At 44.2% G+C, this 24,729-nt stretch overlaps 1 protein-coding gene across 4 annotated transcripts in view; it reads left to right on the top strand.

The window, feature by feature from the left end:
- Positions 1-784: 784 nt before the first annotated feature.
- The window catches only part of NUP214 (nucleoporin 214), a 101,255-nt gene continuing 77,310 nt past the window's right edge, over positions 785-24,729 (top strand). For 3 of the 4 annotated variants that reach the window (XM_025888659.2, XM_025888658.2, XM_025888656.2), the window contains exons 1-14: positions 785-940; positions 3,669-3,864; positions 4,453-4,604; positions 5,428-5,626; positions 6,292-6,362; positions 7,802-7,865; positions 8,328-8,431; positions 10,146-10,252; positions 11,320-11,386; positions 14,660-14,786; positions 16,086-16,247; positions 19,369-19,819; positions 21,351-21,526; positions 23,620-23,717. In XM_025888659.2, the coding sequence (XP_025744444.1) occupies positions 896-940; positions 3,669-3,864; positions 4,453-4,604; positions 5,428-5,626; positions 6,292-6,362; positions 7,802-7,865; positions 8,328-8,431; positions 10,146-10,252; positions 11,320-11,386; positions 14,660-14,786; positions 16,086-16,247; positions 19,369-19,819; positions 21,351-21,526; positions 23,620-23,717 (2,019 nt within the window). In that variant the 5' untranslated portion in view covers positions 785-895. The remainder of the gene's footprint in view (positions 941-3,668; positions 3,865-4,452; positions 4,605-5,427; positions 5,627-6,291; positions 6,363-7,801; positions 7,866-8,327; positions 8,432-10,145; positions 10,253-11,319; positions 11,387-14,659; positions 14,787-16,085; positions 16,248-19,368; positions 19,820-21,350; positions 21,527-23,619; positions 23,718-24,729) is intronic. The other variant, XM_025888657.2, reaches the window with a different exon arrangement.

Here is a 24,729-nt window from a genome sequence, read left to right as displayed (position 1 = left end):
TAAGAATTTCTGTCCTAGAGCATTTATAATTTCAAGACAAACACCTGTACGGAAGACTGTCGTCAATCAACATATCCGGACAAGCTGAATTCTAATCCTGTCTTCACCACTTTGTGAGTGAGGGGCACTGGGGAACTGTCTCAACTTCTCATCAATTAAACGGCAACGATCAACCACCTTCAGTAACTAGGACGTCTTGGAGCTTAAATAAAACGTCTGAAAGTGTTTTTGCGCAGTGCCCGGGTTCTCGCCTGGGAAATGATTACCCTGAAAGGAGTAGACGAAGCTGATGTTGGTACCCTTTGCCCTGCCCCTTGAGCCTTCGCGCTTAGAGCCGAAGAGTCCTCCGAGGCCCCACCCACCCACTTTCAGAACCTCTGTTCCTCCTCGCTCCCCTCCAAAGCCTCTCTCAGGAGCTGCCCCCCTGGAGATGTTTGTCAGGTTCCTAACTCCTCTCATTCGGAGACCGTTAATAACCACGTACACCCTACTGTTCCTGCGGGGTTTCAGCGCCACAAAGCGCGCAGAGCGATCGAACGGGTACCGCACAACCAACCACACAACCCGACACACGCCTCCGGCCAGCTCTAGCGGCGACGCCGGGGGCGGGCTCTGGGCGCTTCAGGGCGCAGGCGCGTCGGCCCGGGGCTACGCCCCCTACCCGGCCAAAGGGAAGCGGTGGCCAGGAGAGCGCGCGACTTCAGATGGTCCCTCCCCCTCCTCCGACTACGCGGCGGCCCCGGGCGCGTGACATCACCAAAGCGCGCCGGAAATGCGGAGTCTGCTGCGCGCTGCCAGCGGTGAGGGAAGGAAGTTGGCCTCGGAGCGGCCTGGGCTGCGTGGGCAAGGCCGCGGGCGGCAGCGGCGGCTGCTTCGACCAACTGGGGGTGGCGCGATGGGAGACGAGATGGATGCCATGATCCCAGAGCGGGAGATGAAGGTCAGAGACTGGCCGGGGCCTCCCTCCCTTCCTTAGTCCCGGCGTTGCCTTGGAGCCCCGCTGAACGGCGCAGCGCCGGGGCCGGCTGTCCCACTTCCCGCCTCCTGCTTGAACAGTTTGCCGCGTTCAGAGTTCTCGCCGGCGCGTCCTGGTGTACTCTGCCGTGCCGCCGGCACGATAGCCCCGCCGAATGCAGTTTCTCCGTCCCTTCTCGGTCTTGTGCGCGCCACTTGAGTTTCCCTAGCTACTCTCATGTGGTGGTCGGAGTCGTGGTAATGATTACTGTTTATTGAGCGTTCACTGTGTGCCAGACACTGTGGTACTCATCACAGCGGCCCTATGAGTAGTTGTTAATAGAAGAGGCGCACAGTGAGGCGGGGGAAGTAGCTTCCCCAAAGTCACATTTGACGAAGGGGCTGAAATCTAGGTGGTGGTTTTTTTAAGACCCTCTCTTGTACGCTCTCACTGTACTACCTCTGTAAAAGGGTCCAGGCTTGCCTAACGCAGAGCCAGGGTTCATCACCTGTTCTACAAAACCTTTAGTTGAATGGAATAGGAGGACTATTTTGGTATTGGAAATCAGGGTAAAGTCAGGAAACAGAAGAGAGGGACAGGTGATCCAAATGACGGTTATGAGTAAGTTGCGGGAAGCTTTTAGGCGATTGAACCCGTCACTGAAATGCGTTTAGGGAGTAGTAATCCATCTCATATTTGTAGTGATTCTTCTTTGTCGAGAATGACGGGGTGGGGGGCGGGGGGAGTGGTGAGCCACCCAATGAGAGTGTGCCAATTTCTCCAGTTTGCTGGGGCAGAAGGGGGGGAAAAAAAGGGTTCAGAACCACAGACTTGGAAGATGACAGTCTCCCTTTGAGTTACTGATTATAACAGAAAGAAAGCTTTCCTGTGCCTGTTCATCCCACTGGCTCTCCACACCCCTGTGTCCATGACCCAAACAGGATATTTAGGATTATCAGGATGAGAATTACAGAAGTACTGAACATTTCATTCTGCTCCTGTATGTTTTCATCTGGAACGCTGTGGGTTTCTGGTCACCCTACTCATTTGGAACTTAGAAGAGTATTTCAGTTCATCTTTTAACACGTATGTGTAAAACACCAAATCTAAGGAAATTATTATGTGGGGTGTGTTAGGGATCCTGTACAAAACACCACAAGCGTACAAAAATGAAGGCTGAGAAAGGCTGTCTTTGGCTTTTACCCTTTGGGAATGTAAGCAAAAGGGGATTCACATTCTTTTTACTGAAACCTTGACTTAAGATAGATTTGGAATTGGAAGAATAAGATCAGCCTTATATGGTACAGTTTAATATAGTGATTGGTAAACTTAGGGAATTCTTACCAAGAGGTGGTACACACTGAAAATTGTCTTTGAAAGCATATAGATATATTCCTGGAAGACTGGGTGAGTCAGGCGTTGACAGGAGGCTGGGGAAGGCTCCTAGGCCCTGAAGTGCTAAGGAACGTGAACATTCAAGGAAACGGAAAGGAAACAGGTCTGGGTTGGAGGTGGCCCTGGGTGTTGCAGAGGTAATGGCGCACTTGTGGGAGGAAAGCAGAGTGTTGTGAGGTGAGGCTGTAGAGGCGGACACATCAAGCCGTGCCTGGCCTTATAGCCTAGGGCTTTGGACTTGTGTTTAGATGTCCTCATAGCATCTAGGTATGTTTACAGGTCTTGAATATTAAGAGATTGACCACACCTGTCCTTTTCTGTGATGGAATTTTGTTTAGTAGTTAATGCAGTTAAGCCAGTTCTTGGGATTTGGTTATTCTGTGGTCATTATTTCCGTGTGTGTGTGTGTGTGTGTGTGTGTGTATTTTTTGTTGTTGAGTACTGCACTGGAAGTTCAGACTAACAGTGTAGTTGGGTGATGCTTTCAATATATATATATTTTAAGATCTTATTTATTTACTTGTCAGAGAGAGAGGAGAGAGAGAGAGAGCAAGCACAAGCAGGAGGAGTGACAGGCAGAGGGAGAAGCAGGCTCCCCGCTGAGCAAGGAGCCCAATGTGGGATTTGATCCCCGGACCCTGGGATCATGACCTGAGCCAAAGGCAGTCGCTTAACCCACTGAGCCACTCAGGCGTCCTGTTGCTTTCAATATTTAACAACAGTTATTAAGCACCAGTCTGGGTCATGAGACAATACATACCATAAAATAGGATGAGATTAGGAGTTGAAGTGCAGCATGAAGTGCTGGTGGTTAGGACAATAAACTAGGAGTTCAGAAAAGGAAAAGGTCAATGTGAGCTGGATTAGTTAAGGAAGGCTTCATGAAAGAATTTTTAAAACTTTATTTCATTCAGTAAACATTAATAAGCCCTATGCTGGGGGGCTGCCTGGGTGGCTCAGTTGGTTAAGCGACTGCCTTCGGCTCAGGTCATGATCCTGGAGTCCCGGGATCGAGTCCCACATCGGGCTCCCTGCTCAGCGGGGAGTCTGCTTCTCCCTCTGACCCTCTTCCCTCTCGTGCTCTCTCTATCTCTCATTCTCTCTCTCTCAATAAATAAAATCTTAAAAAAAAAAATAAGCCCTATGCTAGGTACCATGATATGCACAGGAAGCTTAAAAAACACTGAGCCACACAGCCCTTGACCTCAGGGTAATATTTATTTTTGTTGCACTGGAATTAGGTCTATTGGAATATAATGACAGATATGATTTAATCTCTTTTCCTTGAACTGATCTTGGTTTCTTCCCTCAACAACAGGATTTTCAGTTTAGAGCACTGAAGAAGGTGAGAATCTTTGACTCGCCTGAGGAGTTGCCCAAGGAACGCTCGAGTCTACTTGCCGTGTCCAACAAGTATGGCCTGGTCTTTGCTGGTGGAGCCAGTGGGTTGCAGATTTTTCCTACCAAAAATCTTCTGATTCAAAATAAACCTGGTGACGATCCCAATAAGATAGGTAAGTTACTTAGTTTTGTTGCACGGTCGAGAGAGGAGTGTAGCAAAGTGTTAATGTAGTGTCCTTCCCAAGAAATCATTCTAGTATATAAATCAAAACTGCTGTTAGTCTTCACGTTGATCCCCAAGAAGAGTAAGTTCCAGGTAGGATGCTGGAAGCCTTTCTGTTTGTTCTCTTTGGTCCTTTTGGTGAGTTGTTCCTCTGAGCTCAGAAGGAAGAGGAATTGACCATTCTACCATGCTTTTATTTTTGCTCAGTTGAACCTAGGTTCTGGATCTCTAATTTGCATGGCATTTTAGTTCGCACAGTAGTACCATCCAAACAAATAGGAACATTGTTGCAAAAACATGGGTACAGGATATTAATTTTAACAATGGCAACAGCCACAGTTTCCCTAGGTCTTAGGAGGAAGAGTCTGGGAAATTTAATGCATCACTCTACATCTGTAAGAAAGCTGAGATTTATCTGCATGACCAGGTATCAAAGTGTGCTTGTATGTTTATGTAGATATGAAAATTGTTTCACACAGACCTGGATGCAGGGCTTGTGGCTTCTGCTTCTGCTTTGTCTTTTCTTATGTTTTCTTAGTTGATAAAGTTCAAAGCTTGCTGGTTCCTATGAAATTCCCGATACATCACCTGGCCCTGAGCTGTGATAACCTCACTCTCTCCGTGTGCATGATGTCCAGTGAATATGGTTCCATTATCGCTTTTTTTGATGTTCGCACATTTTCAAATGAGGTAAGCTCCTGGCAAACTAATGTCAGCATGAGACCTAAAAAGATTTTCTGGTATTGAATCATAACCTAGAATTTCCTGGGTTGACCCTTGGAATCATTTTTTAGATTAAAGTATGGGTTTAAAGAGAGTTCTTAACTGTAGGATCATAGATCTTTGAGATAGAAGGGACTTCAAGAAATTACTTCATAACATTGCCCCACGGTGTTTTTTCTCATTTGCAAATGAGACAGCCAAAGCCCAGGGAGGTGGCTTGACCAAGGCTTTAGAGTTAACAGTAATGTCAGAAATTCCTACATCCGGGGTCTCTGACCTCTTCTGGTAGTGTTCTGCCATTCCAAGCAGTTTCATAATAAAAATTGTCGATAATTTGAGTATTTATACTGACTGTGTGCCAGGCCCTGTGCTTTATATGTGCTCATTTGTACGTACCATGACCTCACAAAATAGGTGCTGTTGTCTTCCTTTTATAGATGGAGAGACAGGCCCAAAGAATTTAAACATCCAAGGACCCAACACTATTAAGAAGCAGAGCCAAGATTTTAATCTTGTACTGGCTCTTTACTGATTATTTTGCATTTGTATATTCCCCTGCTGGGAGTCCCTCCAGTGTGCTAGAATAATTGCCTGCCATTTTTCAAAGTTGTGTTGAAATTGTAACAAATAGATTGTTGCATAGAGTTCATTTTTTTTTTTGGTCATCGTCGTGGAGAAAAGTGAACTATAATTTGAGAAAACTTGCATATTTGATATTTTTTTGACTATTAAATGTATATATTTATTAATTTATCAATTTATTTTTGCTTTTGGGCATTTGTTTTAAAAGGCTAAACAGCAAAAACGCCCATTTGCCTATCATAAGCTTTTGAAAGATGCAGGAGGCATGGTGATCGATATGAAGTGGAACCCCACTGTTCCCTCCATGATGGCAGTTTGTCTGGCTGATGGCAGCATTGCTGTCCTACAGATCACAGAAACAGTCAAAGTGTGTGCGACTCTCCCTTCCACAGTGGCAGTAACATCTGGTGGGTAATAAAGGCTTTCACTCCATAACATACAGTAATGGTGATCTACTTAAAAATTAATTTCTGGAAATAAACGCAAATGGGGTTTTTTGTTGTATCTGTAGTTGTCTGGTAGAAGTGGAGTGTATTCTTTATTTCCATAGTGAATGTTTGAAGCCAAACAGCAGACATGATTTAACTTGAATGTGCGTGGGTTTTCTGGAGAAAGAAATATTTCAGTACAGCGGGTTTAGAAATATGCTTTTGAGAATAATTGTTTCTGGGTCCACAAGGGCAGTGGATGGTACACTGAAAGTCATTTGTACCATCATGGGAAAAGCATGACAAATATCGAATATGAGTAAGAGAATGATTTCTTGATGCCTGAAAACCTCTATTCTCTAAAGACTATAGAGTTCTCTGTACTTTCCAGCTTTCTGGATGGTATTTCATTGAAAAAACATTTTTAGAAGTCGATTTAATGGTCCAGTGATAAGTCTTAATTGGTTTGTATCATCAAAATGATTTTTTTTTTAAAATTTTGCCAAATAAGGATGATCCTACAGTCTTCCATGGACTGACAGAGGAACAGGAAGTGGTGATTATATGGCTGTTTCAGTACAGACCTCATTGGTTTGCTGCATTCTCTTCAGTGCTTAATTGGCAGCATTTTCTTCTTTGCTCAGTGTGCTGGAGCCCCAAAGGAAAGCAGCTGGCAGTGGGGAAGCAGAATGGAACTGTGGTCCAGTATCTTCCCGTAAGTCTTACCTTGGACTTCAGCCCTTTTCTTAAGTTACCCACTGTTTTTTGGGGGGATGGTTTGGGGGCTCATTGGTGTTTTTTCTGTTAAAATGTAATTTATGATCACTGCAACAAATTCATCAGTAAACAAGTGAATGCAGGAAAGAGTGGAACTCTTCCTTTCTATCCCATAGTCCTTCCAGAGACATGCTCTGTGTTTTATTTAGTGGTAGCCTCCAGACTTTTCTGGATGCTTATACAAATAGTCTGTGTATAGATGCATTACATGTCTACTGTACACGCTGATCATAATCTACACAGTGTTCTCTAACTTTGTATTCCCAATCCATTCCATAAAAACATTCCATCAAAACAGTTAAAGCAGGGGCGCCTGGGTGGCTCAGTTGTTAAGCTGTCTTCGGCGCAGGTCATGATCCCAGGGTCCTAGGATTGAGCCCCGCATTGTGCTCCCTGCTCCGCGGGAAGCCTGCTTCTCCCTCTCCCACTCTCCCGGCTGTGTTCCCTCTCTCACTGTCTCTCTCTCTCTCTCTCTGTCAAATAAATAAATAAATAAATAAATAAATAAATAAATAAATAATCTTTAAGGAAAAAAAAAACAGCTAAAGCATAGCATTATTTGTCTGCCAGCTGAATCCATCTCAAAGGTTCAGTTTCTCCAACTATAGGCACCCAAGACAATGGATGCCCCTGTTACTCTGTCATCCTCTCCCTGTGGTCTTCCTGAGATAATATTCATAGATATTCTTCAGTATAAATTGACAAAAGATGCATATATGTTCAGTCAAGCCTCTGTGGGAAGGAGGGGTCCACAGGCAGTACCAAGGCCTGTGTTGCTATGCATTCCTCCTCAAGAGACTGTTCTCCGTAGGTGTAAAGCAGGGAATGTAGTGGTGTGGGTTTGAGGTTAAGGTTTTATTTCTTGTTATTGCAGAAAGTTGTTATATGAAATTCGGTACGTATTCTTTTAGGGCGTTAGCCTGTAAAAAGATGATTGGCTTAATTTTATTGGTTTGCTCTTTGCCTGTTTTGTCTTAGACGTAATACTTTATCAGGGTCTTTTTTCCAACATATCATATATGGAACCACTTCATTCTTTTGAATGGCTGCAGAGTAATCCACTGTGTGAATGCCCCATTACTTACTTCTCTGTTCCATTATTGGTGGCTGTCCGTGTCAGTGTGTGTGGCTTTGCTAGTACACATGGTATCGCCTTGAGCGTCCTCTCTCTACGCCTGAACACATTTGTGGGAGATTTCAGTAGGGATGGGATCCTGGACATAGTCATTCAGTCTTCCCTGTGTTCAGACTCTCCTGGCTGGGAAGGTGAAACACAGTGGTTTCTGGAGCGGACATACTGGATTTGACAGAGTTTCATTGGTTTAGGTTTATTTCATTTGACACTCTCCCCCCTCCCCACCCCCAAATCTCTTTCAGACTTTGCAGGAAAAAAAAGTTATTCCTTGTCCGCCGTTTTATGAGTCAGATCATCCTGTCAGAGGTAACCCATCTGCTTTTCTTACTGGGTCGACCTCTAATGAGGTGACAGTATTACAGAAATTTCACATCATGTGATGCAGCTACATGCCCACTCAGGAAATTGTTAGCACCTCCTGCATGAATACTCCCATTATTACAGTTAGCTAATTAAGCCAGCGTAACAATAATCCTCTGGTAGACACCTGTGTCTCGTGGTAAATAACAGTAAATGGATCCTGATATTTTATTAGAATTCTTTCAAAATTTGCCCTCCTTACAGTCTGCCAGAAAAAAAAAAATACCACTTTGGGATGAATTTGGGCTTCTTGAATTCTTTGTATTTGTGAATTATATTTAGCCAGTGAAATCTGGACCTTAGTTAAAACTATCGCACTCTGATTTTTATATCCATGGGTTGTTAATTTTTTAACATACAGGAGCTATTCCAAACATAAGATGCTTTATTAGAGTTCATGTATTTCAGTTCTCGATGTGCTGTGGATTGGTACTTATGTCTTCACAATCGTATATGCTGCTGCAGATGGGACCTTGGAAACTTCTCCAGATGTGGTGATGGCTCTCCTCCCGGTATGTGTATGAAAGGGACATCCTTGTCCTTTGAGAATCATAGAGGTCCTCTAATAAAGTTCAAGGCTTTGGCTTTAGTTTCCTTTTTTGCTGGCAGGGGTGGTACAACTTCAAGTGTAAAACTTTAATGCTGCACCATGGGCCTGGGGGCCAAAATTATGGTGTCTGCTTACAGCATATTCTCCTGGTTAGTCGTAAGGTGAAAAAAATCCTAAAAGTTGCTTTTGCTTACACCGTAAACTGGGAGCCCTGGTAGATGTTAACTTGATAAAGAGGTTTTAGAAAAGCAGTTAAACACCGTGATTTTTAAAATTCTTTCACTTATTTATATTGATCAGATATTTGTCAGATGCCTGCAGTGTGCTAGGCACTGCTTTAAAGCTGAGAATACAGTGGTGACTGAGGCAGAGTCCTTGTTTTTGTGGATCTGACATTCTGATGAATGTGCTAGTCAGTAAATAAGTGTAGATCAAGGAATGATGAGGGTGATGGAGGGAACAATGAAGGGTATGGAGCAGATGATGACGGAGGTGCAGTGCGGATTAGTGCTCAAGGAAGGCCTCTGAGGAGGAGCCATTTGAGCAGAGAGCGGAATGACCGAAGGGAGTGAGTCATTTTGAAAACACGGAAGAACGTTAATAATGAGATCTACAAAATGTCCCTAAGTTGCAGTGGCATTTAAAAAAAACAAATGAGGTAAAGCTTATATTTTCAAATCAGTACTGGCTTTCAAAGTCCAAAAAAAGTTTAAAAATACATAAATAAATGTCTAAACGTAACAAAAGTGGGAGTTGCACGAGTTATTGTCTTGCAGCCTTGTTTTACTTAGTGGTAAATTGTAAGCATCTTTCTAAGTCAGTGAATACAATCTGTATTTGGCTTTTTGGACAGCTAATTTATTGAGCTCTTTCACTGTTGGATGCTCAAGTTGTTTTCAGTCTTCTCCTATTCTAAGGAATACCATGATGCGTTCTTTTATGTGCCTTTTCTGTGACTATGTTTATTTTTTAAGATAAATACCTAGAAGTGAGTTTGGTTGAGTGGTATATGCTAAGCTTTTGAAAACATTGCCAAAGTGTCTTTTAGAAAAGTTGTAGCCGTTTATACATCTCCCACCAATGGTGATCCCAGTTGCCCCACGAGTGTGTCAAAATGCAGTGGTAGCGTTTTTAATCTTTGCTAGGGATATGTAGAAAAAGGCCTTGTTTTTATTAAGTTTTGGGTTCCTGATAATGTTGAATTTTAAAAATATGTTTTTGAGGTCCTTATTTGAAGAGCTCATTACGATTTTCTATTCCCAGGGATAATATTAGCTCTGGCGTTTATTGACTCTTTCTTAGGTTCCATGTCCTGGGCTAGAAGCTTTACAGGTATCACTTTGTTCCACACTTAAGACAGCCTGTGGAGTAAGATCAGCAGGCCCACTACAGACATGAGAAAACAGTATCAGAGAGGCTGAGCAGTCTAGCCGTGCTTGTCCCACGGCCAGAAAGCGACAAGGCAGTTTGAATCCAGTTTGGTTAGTGGTCACCATTCATATTGCCCAACTGCTCAACTCTGCCTTTCTAGCGTGTCTGTATATTTGGACATAGATTTTTGAGTGAATTTTCTCATAAAACATAAGTGGTTTTCTTTTTCGAGATCCTTAACTGTCTAGAATTAAAGAAAAATTGCATGTGGGATTTTTTTTTTCCTCTCCTTTTGTTTATTGTAGAAGAAAGAAGAAAAGCACCCAGAGATCTTTGTGAACTTTATGGAGCCCTGCTATGGCAGCTGCACAGAGAGGCAGCACCATTACTACCTCAGTTACATCGAAGAATGGTGAGCTGAGAACCCAGCAGGGACTCCTCTCTCTGTCGGGTCGCACCTGCATCGCTTTGTTCCGACTTCGAAATTCTTTCCTTTTCTTTTCTTTTTTTAAAGATTTTATTTATTTATTTGAGATAGAGCAAGCGAGAGAGCAGGAGCACGGGCGTAGAGGGAGAGGGAGAAGCAGGCTCTCTGCTGAGCAGGGAGCCCGACGTGGGGCTCGATCCCAGGACCCCAGGATCATGACCTGAGCCGGAGGCAGACGCCCAACCGACTGAGCCACTCAGGCACTCCTGAAATTCTTTTTTTTTTTTTTCTTTTTTTTTTCAAAATTTTATTTATTTATTTGAGAGAAAGATTGAGAGAGAGAGCACATGAGAGAGGGGAGGGTCAGAGGGAGAAGCAGACTCCCTGCTCAGCAGGGAGCCCGATGCGGGACTCGATCCCGGGACTCCAGGATCATGACCTGAGCCGAGGCAGTCGCTCAACCAACTGAGCCACCCAGGCGCCCCACTCCTGAAATTCTTTTCTGGAGGAAAGGAGAATGGAGAATTGAGATGCCCTTGAACATATTTTGCTCTGATGCTGGATACTACTTCCGTTTCCCCAATCTTAAATTATCTAGATTGAATACTTATCTTAAAAACCCTGTTTTCTCAGTAACACCAGTGAAGACTTACAATACTGATATTTAAGGAATGTATTAAAAGTTTTCCTCTGAGAGCAGAAGTTTCCGCTTGAAAGATAGCTTGAAACAAAGCTTTTTTTTTTTTTTTTTTAATTCACCAGATTATTCTGTTTACAGGGCAGTAGATTTATTGGAAATTCTGACTTGATTTTGTTGTGTCTCTGAACTTCGTCAGAAATACCTGGGCAGTTGGCTGAGTCTCCAGGGCTTTATCGTATGAACTAAGAAGCTTTACATCTAAAATCTTCTCACGTTTCTTCAGCCATGAAGGAAACCTCACCGTCTTCCTTGACATCTCGAGAAGTCCTCATGGAGGCCACCGCAGGCTCAAGTCGGGTTAGAGCTGTTGCTGTGTTTCAATTTAACGGTCTTCCGCTTTTCTTCCTTGAAGGGATTTAGTGCTGGCAGCATCTGCGGCTTCGACAGAAGTCAGTATCCTTGCTCGACAGACAGATCAGGTAAATTTCACTCTTTGGTCACTTTTATGGGATACTTTTCTGAGAAAGATTCTGGAGGGAGTTAACTGTGTGGAGAACGTTTAGACGAAGCCACGTCCCTTTGGATGAATTTCTGGGTGAGAGCAAAGCTGACACTTGGCTGACATGACAGAGTGCCTTGGGCCAGGTGCCTTGGATATCGCCCTGGACAGAGATACTGGTTTCAGACTCAGCAGCTCCTCCACTGTCATAAAAAAACCCTGTCCTTTCCGGATCCACTCACGAGCTGTGGAAACATATGATATAATCAGCGTCCCACAGGAGCACGCCTGGGTGTGTAGGAGGGTTTTTGGCCTTGTTCTGTTTTCCATCTTTATTTTCTTCCTGTTGCTTGAACCTGCCCCTTCTGTTCAGTCACCTCTAACCCATCCTTGATTAATGGAGAGAAACATGCAGATCGTACCAAATTGTGACTCACCAGCAATACTTTGTTTCACTTTGAAAAACCACCAGAGAGCTAAAAGCACCTGTGTGTGTAAGTACCCACCTCCTTTCTGGCACTTGTCCTGCTTGCGGAGAGGAATTGGGCTGAGGTGATTGTGGTAAGCCATCCTAAACCAAGGTAGGTTATACAGAGTGACCACAGAAGGATGTGATGAAAGGGAAATTTCTTTTCCTTCTTTTTTTTTTTTTCTTTAAAGATTTTATTTATTTATTTGTCAGAGAGCAAGAGAACACAAGCAGAGGGAGAAGCAGACTCCCCGCCGAGCAGGGAGCCTGATGCGGAACTTGCTCCCAGGAACCTGGGATCGTGATCTGAGCCAAAGGCAGCCGCCCAACCTACTGAGCCACACCCAGGCGTCCCCTGTTTTTGTTTGTTTTTTTAAAGATTGATTTATTCATCTTAGAGAGTGTGCACGTGCAGGGGGGAGGGAGAAAGAAACTCAGACTCTGCACTGAGTGCAGAGCCCTATGTAGGGCTCGATCCCAAGATCATGACCTGAGCCGAAACTGAGAGTCAGGTGTGTAACTGACTGCACCACCCAGGCACCCTAGGGAACTTTTCTTCTTAAAACTGTGCCTTGAATTTAAAAACGTGTGCGCCCCACACACAGAGACTTATGCCTCTCCAACCATTTAGTATTTATCCTTCATTCTCTGAGTGGCAAGACGGTCCATTGTACATGCGTGGCTCTCATAGTGTCTGGGGTGGGCCACTCTGGGGTCACAGGCCAGCGTTCAGCAGTCTGATGTAAAGTCTTAGATTGTCTTTAGTAACAATTTCCTAAGAGTACAACTATTTTATGTACTGACACATTTAAAATATACTTGTATTTTTGTTTCTTACCTGGATAATTTATGTACGTGGCTAAAAAATCAAATAGTAGAAAGGGTTTATAAGTGAAAAAAAATATTACCCTTGCCCTACCCCATCCTTATCCAGCCCTATTGACAGGGGACTTTTTTTATCTTGTAAATTTTTACTTTTAAAGGTTACCTCCTTATCTGTAAATAATCTTCAGGGCACCTGGGTGGCTCAGTTGGTTAAGCGTCCAACTCTTAATTTTGGTTCACATCATGATCTCAGGGTTGTGAGATAGAGCCCTGTGTCGGACTCTGTGCTGGGCATGGAGTCTGCTTAAGATTCTCTCTCCCTCTCCCTCTCTCCCCACCTCTAAAAAAAATAAATAGTAATCTGCTTTATATCACTAGTTAACGATTATTGATTTTAGACCTTATCACCTGTTGTGGCAGGTAAGGATATAGCTCACATATGGCCCTTAAATTCTCATCCTTCCTCTCGGGTTACAGCACTGTTGTGTTGTAACCGTAAGTAATATTTTTTACCTTCGTTTCTTACGGTGTCACCATACGCAGTATCTCTTGACCTACTTTGTGAGAAGAGGAATACCTTCTCTCCCACCCTTGCCTTTAGCACACCTTCCCCCACTCCCACCTCCTGGCTGTTGTCATCTGGCTTGTCTTTTTTTTTTTTTTTTAAGATTTTTTTATTTATTTATTCATGAGAGACAGAGAGAGAGAGGCAGAGGCAGAGGGAGAAGGAGGCTCCCTGCCGAGCAGGGAGCCCGATGCGGGACTCGATCCCAGGACCCTGGGATCATGACCTGAGCCGAAGGCAGACGCTTAACCGACTGAGCCACCCAGGCGTCCCATCTGGCTTGTCTTTTGCAAAATCAAAACTTTTGCATTCTGTTCTGTAGTGATTAAGTCTTCTATATTTTGTCTATAGATTGTTTTTCAGAGTTGAAGTCAATTTTGTTTACATTATTGTGAATGTGACTATTATTCACACCATAGCTAAGTCATGGAGTATGATTACGTTCCCTTTCCTAAACAGCTTTTTGCTTTTTTCTCTGTTATTCGTGGAGCATTATTCCCTTTTCATTCATGCTGCCCAGTTTTGGTCGACACTGAAAGTTACGTAAATGTAGTGATTTTAAAAATCAGAAATCATTGGTGGTGCCTGGGTGGTTCAGTCGTTAAGTGTCTGCCTTCGGCTCAGGTCATGATCCCAGGGTCCTGGGATCGAGCCCCACATCGGGGTCCCTGCTCCGCGGGAAGCCTGCTTCTCCCTCTCCCACTCCCCCTGCTTGTGTTCCCTCCCTCGCTGTGTCTCTCTCTGTCAAATAAATAAACAAAATCTTTTAAAAAAAATCAGAAATCATTTATTGGCAGGCATACAGCCCATTCAAGCATAGACATAAGCAGAAGGGGAGTTTGTGGGAAAGACTTAGTGGTTTCTCAAGGACCCCAAAGGCAGGAAGAGGCGCCCATGTGAGGAACTGATGCCAAGATCTGGGAAGACCAGAACTAAGGGTAACTCTCCATGGATAAGTGAGCATAGGGCATCTGGCTAGCTTTATAAGCCACACTGCTGAAGACCACACTAGCAATCAACTGGAGTTCCTGGTACCAGTCCCACATTTCTAGGAGCAGCTAATAACTGGTTGGTGCAGGTATTAAGATTCACCCACCGTTTTTAGGAATCTACCTAGTTGGGGTGGATGGTACTTTGGAAAGTGTTTCATGATAGTGATTATTTATTCACAAGGCAGGGACATGGTATACCAGGAATACATAGGTTAATTTGAAAAATTAACCCCTCACTTGCTAGGATGCTCATGGCTTTTAGACCATCTTCCCAGATTTCAGAGTCTAGTCAATACATAAATCTAAACCAAGTGACTTGTCTTTTCTTCTCTCCTGTTTGAATAATGGGAGAACCAATGCAAAGCTCTAACCAACATAGCATTTTCATCTTCTTTTTTCCAGATTAATTGGGAATCTTGGCTCCTGGAGGATTCTAGTCGAGCTGAATTGCCTGTGACCGACAAGAGTGATGACTCGCTGCCCGTGGGAGTTGCCGTCGACTATACTAACCAAGTGGAAATCACCATCAGTAAGTATGGCCTGACGTAGCTCAGTGCAGAAGTGGTCTTCTTTGTAATGGTGGTTGATATTTAAATCCTGTTCTGCGTGTTCGTGATAGGATCTACTCTGCGGGGCACTTTTAACTTCTGGTAGCACATTTCCACTTGAAGAGTGATACAGAGTGCGTTGTGACAACACTGGATTAACTTGATGGACATTCATTGATAAGACAAAAGCCAGACTCTATGTGCGTACACGCATATCTGTATGTGCTTTTGCATATGGGCAAAATCTAGAACAGGGATCTCATCACCCTGTTTCTCTGAGCACTCCAGTTCCCCAGTGGCCTCTCACGGGAATAGCACCCTGGCCCAGTCCTGCATAGCAGTGCTTGGTGTGAAGACATGGGTTAGAGAATGGGGACCTCAAGCACTTGGCTTCCAAAGTGGGTCTGAGTGTGTGCTCTGAGTGTGTCTTCTCCCTGCTGGAACATGGCAGAGCTGCACACGTGCTGCGGAACACGTATTCTCTGCTCTTCGGCACTTCAGCGTAGAGAGGTGTCCTCATCGAGCACTGCTAAGCTCCTTCCTGTCCTTTCCCTGGTCAGGTTATTGGGTCTCCTTAACTCATTTACTCTGATTCTCTTCAAGTCTTAGTTGACAGAATACAAGTTAGGATTCAACTGTGAATGAGTATAAAGTAGTTTGACTCACCTTTCTGTGTCCTTCCATGTGTTTTCCAAAGTGTGTAGTCTGTCACTTTTCTGCTAGACTGGCCCCCTCCTAGAGATGCCTGTCTCGGTCAGGGGAACATCTTTTTTTTTTTTTTAAAGATTTTATTTATTTATTTGAGAGAGAGAATGAGATAGAGAGAGCATGAGACAGGGGAGGGTCAGCGGGAGAAGCAGACTCCCTGCTGAGCAGGGAGCCCACTGCGGGACTCAATCCTGGGACTCCAGGATCATCACCTGAGCCAAAGGCAGTCGCTTAACCAACTGAGCCACCCAGGCGCCCCTCGGTCAGGGGAACATCTTGAACACTGAGACACTCATAAAAATCATGGGAGTTTAGGGACAGTCACGGCTGCCACAGTCTGCTGGAGCTCCCCTGCAGGGTCCGGCAGGACAGTGGCCGTCGATAATGGCAGGAGCTGTCTTTCAAGAGCTGATGCTCGAGAGGCTCTTCGGGTGTGAATTGGAACAAACGGACTTGAGCTACTGTTGGGGCGAGTCTGCTACACCCCTTCTCGCTCAGGGCAGTCTTTCCCTTCCCACCCAGGCCCTTCATGACTTGGCTCCTTTTTCACTTGCACTTTCTTTTTTTAACAGATGATGAGAAGACTCTTCCTCCCGCTCCAGTTCTTATGTTACTTTCAACAGATGGTGTGCTTTGTCCATTTTATATGATCAATCAAAATCCTGGGGTTAGGTCCCTCATCAAGACGCCGGAGCGGCTCTCATTAGAAGGAGAGCGACAACCCAAGTCGTCAGGTACGTGCCTCTTCCTGCTCTGGCACAGAGGGGATACCAGGGGCTTGTTCCGGACCGTTGCCAAGGATGAACACTGTGTAGGGACACATAGTGGTCCTTTTCACTGGGCCCGTCTGTCTTAAAGGGGCAGGGACCAACTTTTCCTTGAACACACGCACATTCTTGCATCCCCTTGCCCACAAGCTTTATTCTCCAACCTTTACTTTAGGGAAAAGGAAGCCCAGCCAGATGGATCCCATCAGGTAATCTACCAACAGTATCCTGTTATAGCACCCTGTATTTTGTGGTCTGAGTCCTAGAGACATGTGTAGTCCTGAGGGATTGGTTAAATATGTGGTTGTACATGCATACAGTGAATGCCATGTAACTTAAAAATGTTGCATTTGTTGACAAAGCGCTAGTGGACTATATCATGAGAAAGTATTATCTACTCTATGATTCTTTTCTCATGAGAAAAAATATATACATAGGGAATACAAGAAAGGTGGATATTAAAATCTAAATAGTGGTTATATCTGGGTGGTGGGAACATGGAGGTTTTGTTTATATTTAATTTTCTTTAGGTATTTTTTTCTTCTCTTCTTTGAAAATATTGCTTAAGTAGTATATGTTTATTGGAGGAAAATTAGAAACTATAAAATCACTTAAGAGCCCATCAGTCATCAAGCAGTAGCCATAGTCAACATTTTGGTGCATATTCTTTATATACATAAATGCACACATGCAGACGCTAATTTGTATTTTCACATTTTTCACAGTGACAGTGTATCATTTGTGAGAACAAAATATAAAACTTTTTAAAAGAGAATTGTTCCATATTTTAAAATTTCACCACTATTTCTCTTTGAATTCTGTGACTATATAACTATTTCTGGCTAAAAAATGTGTGGTGTAACCAGTTCTCTATCTAAGAAGAAGCATGTTGACCAGCCAGGTTGGATAAGGTTGACACTATTTTCTTGCTGCTTCTCAATGCAGAGTGGGTGGTTCATAAATAGAACCACCAAGACACTTGGGCTCCTGTCATTTGGCAGTGCGACCCCAAGTAGTAAACCAGGTGACCGTGCATAGTCTGTATGAGCGTTGTGCTGGGGCATCTCATCATCTACAGTGTATCTTCTTTGAGTTGTTTTTTTTCTTTAAGTGCTCCTGAGTACCACACACTATCTACACTCAGTTGCACAGTCTGTCTCTGTCCACAAGCAGTACACCCCATGAAGTTGGGAGCCTGAGGGATGGTGTTTGTTTCTGAGCACAGTCCAACGTGAAGGACTTTGCTACTAGCCCATCAAACCCCTGAGCACAGGCGGAGGCTAGTGTTAATTGTTCGCCTCTCCTAGAAAAAGCCCCCTCTTCCCTCACACTTGGTCCAGAGGAGGCAGCCGTGTTCAGATGAGCAGAAGAGAGCCTTGGAAGGGGGAGAAAGTAGCCTGCCAGCTGTAGCTAAAGCCTAGGCGGTAGGTCCAGGAGACGTTAATGGTTCTGCCTATTTCCACGCTACAGCTCCACAGATGCTGGGGTGAATGATCACGGCGGTTTTCATATGTTAGGAAAGTGCCTCTGATTTCTTTCGGGTCTGGCATATACTTTTCACGTTGGTCTTTTGAATGTGCATAGAAGTGATGAACATCTCTATGTTTGTGTCTTTAGAGAAGTTAGCTGTCGCCGATTCCATATTTATTGTGTGAAAGAAGTATTAACAATAAATTTGCTTGCATTTTTACACTTCCATAAAAGTGGCAGTTTACTGGGGTCTTCTTTTTCAGAAGTATTTTCATACTTGTATCCTAAGTGTTTCATTACTTTTGACATAATGAAGGTAAATTATCAGTCAGCTCAGACAGTTTGGAAGAATCAAGACCCAATAACATAAAGGTATTGATAAAAAATACTGCTTTCTTATTTATTTATCGAGTTACTGAGTTTGGCAAATAAACATGTTCATAGAAAGTTTGAAAATAGAAAAATATTTAAACCTGTCTTCCCTTCTAGTGTTTTTTAATAAACATCTTTCTTCATAGTTGTAATCCTATTGTATACATCATTGGTGTGCAGGCTTTTAATTTAAATTCTGTTTCTAGGGTCTTACGTAATCTTTGTGATTCATTTAAGAGTGCTTACTATTCCATTGAACATCTTTTACCATTTGGGTTGTATTAAATGTCTTTTTCACGTCTTAGGTTATTTTTGTAGGCTTTATTCTTAGGAGTGGGATTACTAAATCCATTTTTTATGATTTTGAGACATAATGCTAAAGTGTTTTCTAAAAGGTTATGCTAAATTAGGTACTGGTGTAAAAGGTTTCAGGTTCGTTTTTCCCTTCCAAGCATAGGGGGTTATACATATTTAAATTTTGATAATTTAGAGAACAATAAAAATATGCAATCATTTAAATTTGCACTTCTTTGATTAGACAGATTGAAGTATTATTTTACGATTTAGGTTCTCAGCTCATATCAGAGTCTTGAAATTTCTTTATCTTGATTCGTATGAGCTTTTTAAAAAAATATAAAACACGGTTATTTACTACAGATTTTTTTTAGCTTTGTAACCGTTTTTACTCGGTCAGATCTCAAATCTTAATCTTTTCCTCCTGTGATTTTTTTTTTTTTTTTTTTTTGGTTACTTCTAAATTTCAAGTTGTTACACTCTTCGTGACTTGACTCGCTTTTTGCCTCCTTCGTTTTGAGAGGCACGCATACATGTGCTTCTGTATGTGTAGACGTCTTTAATTTAGCTGGAATTGGTTTTAGTGACTATTATGAAGTGGAGGTCTGAATTAAAGTTTTTTCCTGATTGCTGTGAAATATTGCAAAATGGTTTCTTTTTCACTGTAACGTTGAAACATTCCTCCCCCCCCCCCGTCCGTGAAGTCCTGTTAATCTAAGGTCTTTCCCCATCTTCTTTTTCCTTCACAGTTCTGTCCGTCTGACCATGTGGAAGTTTTGCTATGGCAAGTCCGCCATCCACCCTACTCCCCCCCCCCCCCCGAACTAGGACTGAACATTCTTTCTGGCTTCGTTCTGCCACGAGCCCTTTTCCACTTGCTTTCTGTCACGTGGACGTCCACTGTTAAGGTGCTAACTTCTCCCTTCCTTTCTCTCCATCTTGTTCACTGCAGGGAGTACTCCCACTACCCCCACCTTCTCTCAAGCTCCACAGAAGCTCGACGCACCAGCCCCTGCAGCGCCCGTCCCTGGCCCACCGTCGTCGCTGGCTGCTGCGCCCTCCACCTTCTATTTGCCTTCTGCTGTTGGAGCTCCTGCACCGTTCTCCTTCGGTTCTGCCTCCTTGAAGTCATCCACTTCTGTCCCAGGGGAGCCCCCTCCACATGCCAGTGGCTCAGGCGCATCCACCTTCTCTTTTGCTCCTCCTCCTCCTCAGGCCTCCCTGGCGCCCGGCCCTGTGGCCTCTCCCATGACGCCGCCCGCTGCCCCGTTCTCCTTCGGGTCCCCGGGGTTGAAGCCTACCGTGGAAGGCGCACCGGCGCCGAGTGCTTCTGCTCCGGACGTAGGCCCGAAGCCGGCCTTCCCGCCCCCAGCCTCCTCCGTCAGGGTCAACCTTAGCGAGAAGTAAGTAACACTTGAAGAGAGCTTGCGGCTGCTTTGGCATGAGTAAAAATATCACGTGCTACTCACTGGAGACAGAGCCACTGTGGGTGAAGTTACAGATAGATTTTCACTTTTTTTTTGTTTTCCAAAATAATAATGGCAAGTGGTAAGAATTTAAACAACATAAAATGTTTGTGTTTAATCAGTGGATGGCGTCCAGAAGAGTCTCTTTGAAATTTTTTTTAAATCATTAGAGGTTATATTTATATGCTCGTTTTTGCTTTTTCAGATTTAAAATGCAGGAGATTCTCCTTATTTTCTATTTACATGTGTGTATATATATATAGAGAGAGAGAGAGAGAATGTGCCCGTGCACAGGGAGGGGCAGAGGGAGAGGGAATCCCATGCAGGCTCCATGCCCAGTATGGAGCCTGATGTGGGGCTGGATCTCAAGACCCTGAGATCATGACCTGAGCCAAGAACAAGAGTTGGACCCTTAACCGACTGAGCCACCTGGGCGCCCTGATATTCCTTATTTTAAAAAAATGAAACAATAAGGAATGTACATCCTTGGTTGGGGGGGGTGGGAATGAATCTCTTATAGTCCTTTTCCCCTTTAGTCTCTAAACTGCTTCGTGACAGCCACCACGGTGGTCTGTGAAGTTGTACCTGTGTCAGGTGACTCTCCCGCCTGACGGGCCCCAGGGGCTTCTCACTTCTTTTCCAGGACAGTCCAGACTCCTTAACATGGCCCTCCGTTTCCTCCCCACGTGGGTCCTACCAGCTCACTCAGATTCCATTTTTTACTTCTTTATCTGCTGCTTGTGTTCTCCGCGCTGGAGTGTAAGCCTCCTGCGGAAAGTGCTGGCTGATACCTCGCACCCCTCCCAGCCTGCCTGCTCTCCTCTCTGCTGGCTCTCTTTGCCACAGAGGCGGTGCTCGCTGTCGCCCCCGCTGCTGCCAAGGCCACACAGCCACCTCATTCTAACTGGGATGGCTGCCTGGGATTCCACTTTGTAGCCTCGCTGAAATGTCTCTGGCCAGTCCACTCAGGCTGGACAGTTAGGTTGTTTCCGGGCTTTTGCTCTGTAGGTAAAACTTAACTTTCCATGACCATGAGCGTCCCAAAGCCAGTGATCTGCTCCCCTCTGCCTTTCTCACTCCCCAGAGGGGGTGAGTGCCCCAAAGCGAGTTCTCAGGATTTCCTCGGCAGGACAATACTAGCCGCTTCTAAGTATAATGGAGTCCCAGGCTCCTTTTTTTTTTTTCACTTGGCTTGATAAAAGAAAAATATTTCACGTCCCGATAAACTTCATTTCTCCTTCATGTTAGGTGCTCGTTATTTTCATGGAGTAGTTTATTCCTCAATACGCAGAAGATAAGGTAAATGTTGCCTTGCAGTGTTCACCGTTTGTAGGAAATAGCTAAACATTTATGTTTCACGAAGGCAAACCCATAGGAGCAGTGAGTCATCCGTTGGTGGCACTGCTCACGACCAGTGTGAAGGAGGCTCGGCGCGGGCGCTCCTCACGCAGTCGGGCCACTGTTTCAGGTTCACTGCCGTGGCTCCCTCGACTCCTGCCATCAGCTCCCAGGGTGTGCCCGCGACACTGCCATTCCCCTCTGCCTCCAAGCCGGCTGCTTCTGGACCCCTCAGCCACCCCACGCCGCTCTCAGCACCACCTGGCTCTGTGTCTTCAAAGTCCTCAGTCTCTCCCTCAGCATCAGGTATGATTTTAAGCAAACTGCTCCAGAGCTCAGCCCTGAATTCTTACATTTGCGTATTTCAGTTGTTAGGAACCCTAGCCACCATAGACTAGATCATTCGTTCTTGCTTCCTGTATCTCAACACTGGTGAGCTCTGATGGTTGTATTCTCCGTTGGGAGGGTTTCCGTGGCCTGGGTGCTGCCACCCTTGGCTCTCCAGACGTTTCTCATGGAGCTAAGTGTACTTGATAATTCAAGTCTCTTGTTGTGTGACATCTATCTTCATGTGGAGCCTGCTCTACGTGAAGGGCAGTTATAGAACAATTCGTGAAGTTCCATAGAGGAGGAAAAGCCTGTGGTAACTCTAAGCTTCTTGCTTCTAATGGCTGACTGTGATTTTCATACTCAGCCCTACTGTGAGCAAGGCTATTAAATAAAGATTACAAGTGGAAATGGCTCTCATAACCAGATTGGATCGAAGTGCATGGTACAACTCCATGAGCAAAGGTACCTGGTCTGTCTTTTTTCCCTTTCATACCTGCAGAAAGGTTGTGTAAACTGTGTAATGAAGACTGTGCCCTCCACCAAGACAATGCTTGGTAACACTTTGCACCATTTGCTTTGTGTCTTTTTAGCATACATTCTTTTAATAAAATATTTGAGAGTTAATTGCAGAGACTTCACCCCTAAACGCGTAAGCACATATCTCTTAAATTCAGGGGTACGTGATACATTGTCACACTCAGGAAATGTAACCCTAATCTGATCTGTAGGCCACATTGACACTTCCACGGTTGTCCCAATAATGTTCTTTATGGCCTTTTTCCCTCCAGTCAGGACCACATGTTCTATTCCAGTTTTTCCTCTTTAGTCTCATTGTCAAATATTTCTTTGCTGTTCTCATGTTTCTCAGCATTGATGTTTGTGGAGACGTCAGGCCAGTAGTTTGGGAACAGTCCCTCAATTTGGACTTGATTGTTTCCACACGATGAGATTCTATTTAAATGTTTTGGGCAATAATAGCACATAGGTGATGGGTATCACGTCACATGATTTCATTTTGTCCTGAGGTGAGTAATGTGAATTTGCTCACGTGGTTAGATGGTGTTTACCAGGTCTGTCTCAGTTTTTAAGTGGGTTATTTTCATGAATATCTGCGATGATACGTAGCCAGACATGTCTGGGTAACCATTTAGTGTTGGAGTGTCAGGAACAATGTTATCTTGGTAAATAGTGAGCAGGCACGGGGCTGTGGATTCCTGAAATAACTCTCTTACCTGACTTATCTATTGCTCCGGAGAGAAGACTGCCTCATGGAGTTTGCCAAAGTCACCCCATTCTGGGACTTTGCCTCCAATTCTGAAAGATATCTGTCTATGACCCAGAAAGTTAAGGAGTCTTGCCTTAGTCTTTTCACATCTGTTTTCAGTGTGGGAGAGAAAATTTGAACTGTGATGCGCATACACGGTCTCCATTTCCATTGCTCACCACCCAGATTTCCACTCCCCTCCCCGCTGGCATTATTTAGTTCTTAAAGTTTGGAGGGTCCTGGGTTATTGGATTACAATTCCAGTGGCACTCTAGACTCCCTGGGGAATCCTCTCCCTAACAGTTCAGTCAGGCTCTCTGGGGGTGAGGTTTGAGTATGACTTTTTGGTATATTTGTTTTTTAAAAGCTCCCTAGGTGATTCTAATGTGCAAAAGAGCAAGGTTTTTTCTAGAAACTTCCAGGAGGGTCCTGAAGGCCCTGTGAGTTCTTACAAGGTAATGGGATTATTTAAACTTTGTCCCCAGTTCCCAGAGGTGCAACAGAAGTCTCTGGGGAGTAAGGATGGGCCGAATGGCCAGCCTCCTGGGCCTGCACAAAACTGCACATACCTACTACTATCAGAGACATTCCAGTTTCATCTGCTTTATAAAAGAGTTTCACATCTAGCTTTTTGTTATCTTGGAACAGGCCTAACAAACTAGATGCTCCTCTTGGTAACAAAAACCATGAAAGCGGGGCCGGGGACACTGAGAAGCTTATTTTTTTTTTAGATTTGAGGGAAGGACAATGCTGGGAGAAATAATGGCAAGAAATGCTCTCTGTTTTCACTGACCTCTTATTCCAGCAGGGCGGTCTACTCAGGGCAGCCCAGGCCCCGTGCCCTCAATGGTACAGAAGTCACCCAGGATAACCCCTCCAGGGGCAAAGTCAGGCTCTCCCCAGGTATGTCCAAACCTGATTTACCATGGTATGTGTATTCATCTATTGCCCCCGTCATGCATGTTTATTTTAAAATGGGTTTTTGTGTTTCAGCATTCATGCCTTTGAAATAGTACTCAGAGCTATGTGATGGGAAACACTAAAGTATGAGCTTGGAACATTTGTAATGTGTGCTCCTAAAAGCCATTTATCTCGGCCGCAGAGTCTTAGCGTTGTTTTCTCTGCAGGTTCCTGAGCTTGTCTGTGCTGTGCTGTTCACTTTGTTGTATTCTCTCTGTCTGAAAAGACTGTAGCACCAGATTTTTCTCTCTCGTTCCCAAAGTAACTGAGAAATCTATCCAATGCCGTCTTTTTCTGTGCTTTCCATAACATTTCAGTTTACCCATAACATCTCAGTTTATTTTTCTTAATTTTTTTATTGGCATATAATACATATGGGAAAAAAAAAGTATTCCCATACACCAGCTGAATATGCCTTGGTAACCAACACTCAGATCAAGAAATGGCACATCACCAGGACCCCAGAATTCTCCCTCACATGTGCCCTTTTTAGTTATTCCCCTTGCCGAAGGGGGCTCCCTGCTATAATTTCTGACAGTGGAATTTAGTTTGGCCTCTTCATACCTTCTCTAAAATGGAATCACACAGTGTGTATTCTTGTATCGGGCAGTTTGGCTCAACATTATGTTTGTGAGATTGATCCATATCATTGTGGCTGTATGGAATTCATTGGGCGGCTATACTACAAGTGTGTACTCTACCCCTGACAGACATCTGAAGAGCTTCCAGGTTTAAGTTACCACAAATAGCGCTGTTGCGAACATGCTAGTTGAGGTCTATGGGTGAACATACGTATGCGTTTCTGTTGGGCGTACGCCGAGGAGTGGAATTGCTGGGTCATAGAACATACGTGTATATTTCTCTTCAGTAAATGCCCACCAGGAGTATATGAGAGTCAGCTGCCCTCTATCCTCACTGGTCTTTCTATTTTTCATTTTTTATTGTCGTATTTTGT

This window comes from Callorhinus ursinus, unplaced genomic scaffold, assembly GCF_003265705.2.
Source record: "Callorhinus ursinus isolate GAN/ISIS: 27379988/994484 unplaced genomic scaffold, GSC_fseal_2.0 scaffold24, whole genome shotgun sequence".
Lineage (NCBI taxonomy): Eukaryota > Metazoa > Chordata > Mammalia > Carnivora > Otariidae > Callorhinus > Callorhinus ursinus.
Note: the sequence above shows the minus strand (reverse complement) of the source record. Positions and strands in the feature narration are given on the sequence as shown.